Genomic DNA, 7500 nt, shown 5'->3' on the forward strand with positions numbered 1-7500 from the left:
CTACCGGAAGGGCGGGAAGGGGCTGCTGCCCGTGCGCTGGATGGCGCCGGAGTCGCTCAAGGACGGCGTCTTCACGGCCGCCTCGGACGTGTGGTGAGGACACGCGTGGGCGGGGCGGGACATGTGTGCACATGTATGTGCAAGCCGGGTCCGGTTGAGGCGCGGGGCGGCCTGCGCGTGGGGCCGTGGGGCTGTGGTGAGCACATGAGTGTGCGGGGCGGGCGCATGGGTGGGCGGGGCGGGACATGTGTGCACATGTATGTGCAAGCCGGGTCCGGTTGAGGCGCGGGGCGGCCTGCGCGTGGGGCCGTGGGGCTGTATGGGGATGACACGCGTGTGAGGGGGGTCGCCTGAGGAGCACACGCGTTGGGCATGTGGGGAGCACGCCTTGGAGGGGATGTGGGGGCCTCGTGAGTGACACGCGTGTGAGCTCACGCCTGCTCACGCCTGCTCACACATGTGCTCACGCATGTGCTCACGCAGGGCGTTCGTCGTGGAGCTCTGGGCTCACACCCGCTCACGCGTGTCGCCCTCGGGTGCTCAGCCCCGCATGCTCACACGCGTGTCCTCACCCGCAGGTCACACGGCGTGGTGCTCTGGGAGATCGCCTCGCCGTGCTCACATACACGGTCACACGTGTGCTCACAGACATACACATGGTCACACGTGCTCACACACACGGTCACACATACACATGGTCAAACATGCGCTCACGCACACATGGTCACACACATGCACTGAAACACACACATGGTCACACATCTGCTCACACACACATGGTCACACACATGCTCTTACATGCACATGGTCAAACATGCACTCACATATGCGCTCACACACACACACATGGTCACACGAGCTCACACACACATGTTCACACACGTGTTCACACACATGGTCAAACGTGCACACACACACACACATGGTCACACGTGTTCACACACATGGTCAAACATGCACACACACACACACACGGTCACACACGTGTGCTCACAGACATACACATGGTCACACGTGCTCACACACACACACGGTCACACATACACATGGTCAAACATGCGCTCACGCACACATGGGCACACACATGCACTGAAACACACACATGGTCACACATCTGCTCACACACACATGGTCACACACATGCTCTTACATGCACATGGTCAAACATGCACTCACATATGCGCTCACACACACACACATGGTCACACGAGCTCACACACACATGTTCACACACGTGTTCACACACATGGTCAAACATGCACACACACACACATGGTCACACGTGTTCACACACATTGTCAAACATGCACACACACACACATGGTCACACGTGTTCACACACATGGTCAAACATGCACACACACACACACACGGTCACACACGTGTGCTCACAGACATACACATGGTCACACGTGCTCACACACACACATGGTCGCACATACACATGGTCAAACATGCGCTCACGCACACATGGTCACACATGCACTGAAACACACACATGGTCACACACATCTGCTCACACACACACATATGGTCACACACATGCTCTTACATGCACATGGTCAAACATGCACACACGTATGTGCTCACACATGGTCACACACATGTGCTCACAGACACACACGGTCACACACATGCACTGAAACACACACACGGTCACACACGTGTGCTCACAGACACACACATGGTCACACATGTGCTCACACACACACGGTCGCACATACACATGGTCAAACATGCGCTCACGCACACATGGTCACACACATGCACTGAAACACACATGGTCACACACATCTGCTCACACACACACATATGGTCACACACATGCTCTTACATGCACATGGTCAAACGTGCACTCATGTATGTGCTCACACACACATGGTCACACACATGCGCTCACACACACACACATGGTCACACGTGCTTACACACACACATGTTCACACACGTGTTCACACACATGGTCAAACATGCACACACACACTCGGTCACACACGCACTGAAACACACACATGGTCACACACACACATGGTCGCACACACACATGGTCGCACACATCTACTCACACACACACACATGTTCACACGTGCTCACAGACACACACGGTCACACACATGCGCTCACACACACATGGTCACACGCGTGTCCCCGCAGGTCGTTCGGCGTGGTGCTCTGGGAGATCGCGTCGCTGGCCGAGCAGCCTCAGGGTCCCACGCGTGCATACACGCACATGTGCTCACACGCGTGTTCCCACGTGCTCACACGCGTGTTCCCACGTGCTCACACACGTTCACATGCGTGTTCACGCGTGTCCCCGCAGGTCGTTCGGCGTGGTGCTCTGGGAGATCGCGTCGCTGGCCGAGCAGCCTCAGGGTCCCACGCGTGCCCACACGCACATGTGCTCACACGCGTGTTCCCACGTGCTCACACACGTTCACATGCGTGTTCACGCGTGTCCCCGCAGGTCGTTCGGCGTGGTGCTCTGGGAGATCGCGTCGCTGGCCGAGCAGCCGTACCAGGGTTTGTCCAACGAGCAGGTGCTCAAGTTCGTCATGGACGGGGGCTGCCTGGAGCCGCCGCCCGGGTGCCCCGCGCGCCTGTGAGTGCCCGTGTGTGCACGCGTGTTCACGTGTGTGCCCGCGTGTGTTCACGTGTGCGCCCGCGTGTGTTCACGTGTGTGCCTGCGTGTGTTCACGTGTGTGCCCGCGTGTGTTCACGTGTGTGCCGTGTGTGTGCATGTGAGGGCCTGCGTGTGTGCTCGTGTGTACATGTGTGCGCCCGCGTATGTTCACGTGTGTGCCCGTGTGTGTGCACGTGTGCGCCCGTGTGTGTGCACGTGTGTGCCGTGTGTGTGCATGTGAGGGCCCGCGTGTGTGCTCGTGTGTACATGTGTGTGCCCGCGTGTGTTCACGTGTGTGCCCGTGTGTGTGCACGTGTGCGCCCGCGCGTGTTCACGTGTATGCCCGCGTGTGTTCATGTGTGCGCCCGCGTGTGTTCACGTGTGTGCCCGCGTGTGTTCACGTGTGTGCCCGCGTGTGTGCATGTGAGGGCCCGCGTGTGTGCTCCTGTGTACATGTGTGTGCCCGCGTGTGTTCACGTGTGTTCCCGCGTGTGTTCACGTGTGTGCCCGCGTGTGTTCACGTGTGTGCCCGTGTGTGTGCGCATGTGCGCCCGTGTGTGTGCATGTGAGGGCCTGCGTGTGTGCTCGTGTGTACATGTGTGTGCCCGTGTGTGTTCACGTGTATGCCCGCGTGTGTTCACGTGTGTGCCCGCGTGTGTTCACGTGTGTGCCCGCGTGTGTTCACGTGTGTGCCCGTGTGTGTGCATGTGAGGGCCTGCGTGTGTGCTCGTGTGTACAAGTGTGTGCCCGCGTGTGTTCATGTGTGCGCCCGCGTGTGTTCACGTGTGTGCCCGCGTGTGCCCACACATGTCCACGTGTTCCCGCCCCGTGTGTGCTCGTGAGTGTGCACGTGTGTAACATGTTTGCCTGTGTGTGCCCCACACATGCCTGCGTGTGTGCCCCCCCGTGTGTGTACCCGCGTGTGCACGTGTGTGCTCGCGTGTGCCCACCCATGCCCGCGTGTTCCCACCCCATGGCCCCCATGGGTGCACGTGTGACCCCGTGGGCCCCACACGGGTCCGCGTGTGTGTCTTCGTGTGTTCATGTGTGTGCTCGCGTGTGCCCCATGTGCCCGCGTGTTCCTGCCCCGTGTGTGCTCGCGTGTGCCCACCCATGCCCACGTGTTCCCGCCCCGTGGCCCCCATGGGTGCACGTGTGACCCCGTGGGCTCCACACGGGTCCACGTGTGTGTCTCCGTGTGTTCATGTGTGTGCTCGCGTGTGCCCCGTGTGCCCGCGTGTTCCTGCCCCGTGTGTGCTCGCGTGTGCCCACCCATGCCCGCGTGTTCCCACCCCGTGGCCCCCATGGGTGCACGTGTGACCCCGTGGGCCCCACACGGGTCCACGTGTGTGTCTCCGTGTGTTCATGTGTGTGCTCGCGTGTGCCCCGTGTACCCGCGTGTGCCTGTGTGCTCGCGTGTGCCCACCCATGCCCGCGTGTTCCCGCCCCGTGGCCCCCATGGGTGCACGTGTGACCCCGTGGGCCCCACACGGGTCCACGTGTGTGTCTCCGTGTGTTCGCGTGTGTGCTCGCGTGTGCCCCGTGTGCCCGCGTGTTCCTGCCCCGCGTGTGCCCGCGTGTGCGCACGCGTGTAACATGTTTGCCCGTGTGTGCCCCACACTTGCCCGCGTGTTCCCCCCCCGTGTCCCCCCATGGGTGCACGTGTGGGTCTCCGTGTGTTCGCGTGTGTGCTCGCGTGTGCCCACACATGTCCGCGTGTTCCTGCCCCATGTGCCCGTGTGTGCCCGCGTGTGTGCACGCGTGTAACATGTTTGCCCGCGTGTGCCCCGTGTGCCCGCGTGTTCCCGCCCCTTCGTGTGCCCACGCGTGTCCCCGCGTGCGCCCACGCGTGTCCCCGCCCCCCGCAGCACGGAGCTGATGCGCGCCTGCTGGCAGTTCAACCCCAAGCTGCGCCCGGGCTTCCTGGAGGTGGTGTCGGCGCTGGGCGAGACGCTGCCCCCGGCCTTCGCCGCCGTCTCCTTCTTCCACTCGGCCGCGGCCGCCGCCGCCCCGGACCCGGACCCGGACCCGAACCCGGACCCGGACGCGGGGGAGCGCGGCGCCGGGGAGGAGCCCGACGGGGAGCACGACGGGGAGGACGACGAGGACGAGCGCGCGGGCGCCGCCCGGGGCCTCCTGCGCCGCGGACCCCACGCCCACGCCGGAGGCGGCGGCAAACGCAACGGCCGGGCCCTGGCCCTGCCCCGCGCGAGCCCGTCCTAGGGGCGGGGGGAGGGGGGAGGGGGAGGAGGGGGAGGAGGGGAGGGGAGGGGGCGAACGCCCCCCGCCCGCCCCCCGCTCACGCTCACGCTCCGCCGCGTCCGCGCCGGACTCGAACCCGGGGCCGGACGCGCCGTGGGGGGGTTTGGCCTTCCCTGCGGCGCGCGGGCGTGAAGCGGGCGTGAACCGGGTGTGTGAACGGGCGTGAGCGGGTGTGAGCGGGTGTGGGTGGGTGTGAGCGGGCGGGTGTGAGCGGGTGGGTGTGAGCGGGTGGGTGTGAGCGCGTGTGAGCGCGTGTGAGCGCGTGTGAGCGCGTGTGAGCGCGTGTGAGCGCGTGTGAGCGGGTGTGAGCGCGTGTGAGCGGGTGTGAGCGCGTGTGAGCGGGTGTGAGCGTGTGTGAGCGGGTGTGAGCGAGTGTGAGCGTGTGTGAGCGCGTGTGAGCGGGTGTGAGCGCGTGTGAGCGTGTGTGAGCGGGTGTGAGCGCGTGTGAGCGTGTGTGAGCGAGTGTGAGCGGGTGTGAGCGCGTGTGAGCGTGTGTGAGCGTGTGTGAGCGTGTGTGAACTGAGTGTGAGCGGGTGTGAGCGTGTGTGAGCGTGTGTGAACTGAGTGTGAGCGCGTGTGAGCGGGTGTGAGCGCGTGTGAGTGGGTGTGAGCGCGTGTGAGCGTGTGTGAGCGGGTGTGAGCGGGTGGGAACTGAGTGTGAGCGGGGTGAGCGGGTGTGAGCGTGTGTGAGCGTGTGTGAGCGTGTGTGAGCGGGTGTGAGCGGGTGTGAGCGGGTGTGAGCGCGTGTGAGCGCGTGTGAGCGAGTGTGAGCGAGTGTGAGCGTGTGTGAGCGTGTGTGAGCGGGTGTGAGCGTGTGTGAGCGCGTGTGAGCGAGTGTGAGCGGGTGTGAGCGGGTGTGAGCGCGTGTGAGCGAGTGTGAGCGAGTGTGAGCGTGTGTGAGCGTGTGTGAGCGGGTGTGAGCGTGTGTGAGCGCGTGTGAGCGAGTGTGAGCGAGTGTGAGCGTGTGTGAGCGGGTGTGAGCGGGTGTGAGCGTGTGTGAGCGGGTGTGAGCGCGTGTGAGCGTGTGTGAGCGCGTGTGAGCGGGTGTGAGCGGGTGTGACCCCGCCCCCCGTCCCGCCCCTGTCCCGCCCCCCGCCCCGCCCATCCGCTTCCTCCCTCCTCCCTCGGCCCTTGTGCGCACGCGTGTCTGCGTGGACACGCGCGCGCGGCCTCGCGGGGCGTGTCACCCGGGCACGGAGGACGCCCGGGCGCGCCCCACCCCCCGGGGCCCCGCGGGGGCGTGGACACGCGACGGCGCGCACACGCGTGGCCCCGGTCGCGGGCGCGCGGACACCCGGGTTTGGCTCCTGTCGCTGACTTCCGGGAAACCGACCACGTTGGCTGCTAATCCGACCCCTCCCCGACACGCGTGAACACGCGTGGGGCTCGGGGGCCGCCGCCCCGCTCGCTCGCGTGAAGCCCGGGACCCTCGTGGGCGTCCGCGGGACACGGGGTCTGCGGCAGCCCGCGACCCGCCTGCAGGGTCCGGCCCCAGCGGGCGTGGACCCGGGAGCGACGGGCCCGGCCACGCGTGCGGACACGCGTGAACACACGAGGTACACGTGAACACGGGATCGACGGGCGTGAACACGCGGGATGAAGGTGTGGACACGCGCGCGGACAGGCGTGACCACGCGAGATGGCGTGACCACACATGACATGGTGCGAGCACGGGTGTGAACATGGCCTCGACGGGCGTGAACGCGCGAGATGGCGCAAACACGGGCGTGAACACGCGTGAGATGGCGTGAACGCGCGCGCGCGGCCGGGCGTGAGCACGAGATGGTGCGAACACACGCGAGACGCAGGCGTGAACGCGCGCGCGGACAGGCGTGAACGCGCGTGTGAACACGAGATGGCGGGAGCACACGAGAGACGGTGTGGACACGCGGTGAAGGCGCGGACACGGGATCGACACGCGCGGACACGGGATCGACACGGGATGGACACGCGCGGACACGGGATCGACACGCGCGGACACGGGACCGACACGCGCGGACACGGGACCGACACGCGCGGACACGGGATGGACACGCGCGGACACGGGATCGACACGCGCGGACACGGATCGACACGCGCGGACACGCGCGGGCACGGGACCGACACGCGCGGACACGGGATGGACATGGGATCGACACGCACGGACACGGGATGGAAATGCGCGGACACGGGATGGACACGGGATCGACACGCGCGGACACGGGATGGACACGTGCGGACACGGGACCGACACGCGCGGACACGGGATGGACACGCGCGGACACGGGACCGACACGCGCGGACACGGATCGACACGCGCGGGCACGGGATGGACACGCGCGGACACGGAATGGACATGGGATCGACACGCACGGACACGGGATGGACACGCGCGGACACGGGATCGACACGCGCGGACACGGGATCGACACGCGCGGACACGGGATGGACATGGGATGGACACGCGCGGACACGGGATGGACACGCGCGGACACGGGATGGACATGGGATGGACACGCGCGGACACGGGATCGACACACGCGAACACGGGATGGACACGGGATGGACACGCGCGGACACGCGTGCGCGGCCGGGTCGGCCCTCAGGACGCTCCTGCGCGCGGGGGGCGGGGGGGAAAG

At 65.5% G+C, this 7500-nt stretch overlaps 1 protein-coding gene across 1 annotated transcript in view; it reads left to right on the top strand.

Moving 5' to 3' along the window:
• The window catches only part of Insr (insulin receptor), a 70640-nt gene extending 65791 nt beyond the window's left edge, over nt 1-4849 (top strand). Inside the window, 3 exon segments of the mRNA XM_060375915.1 lie at nt 1-93; nt 2465-2599; nt 4489-4849. The exon segment at nt 1-93 is cut by the window's left edge and continues 37 nt beyond it. Coding sequence (XP_060231898.1) covers nt 1-93; nt 2465-2599; nt 4489-4843 — 583 coding nt within the window. The 3' untranslated portion in view covers nt 4844-4849.
• Nucleotides 4850-7500: the final 2651 nt, after the last annotated feature.

The sequence above is a fragment of the Meriones unguiculatus genome (genome assembly GCF_030254825.1).
Source record: "Meriones unguiculatus strain TT.TT164.6M chromosome 13 unlocalized genomic scaffold, Bangor_MerUng_6.1 Chr13_unordered_Contig_2907, whole genome shotgun sequence".
NCBI lineage: Eukaryota > Metazoa > Chordata > Mammalia > Rodentia > Muridae > Meriones > Meriones unguiculatus.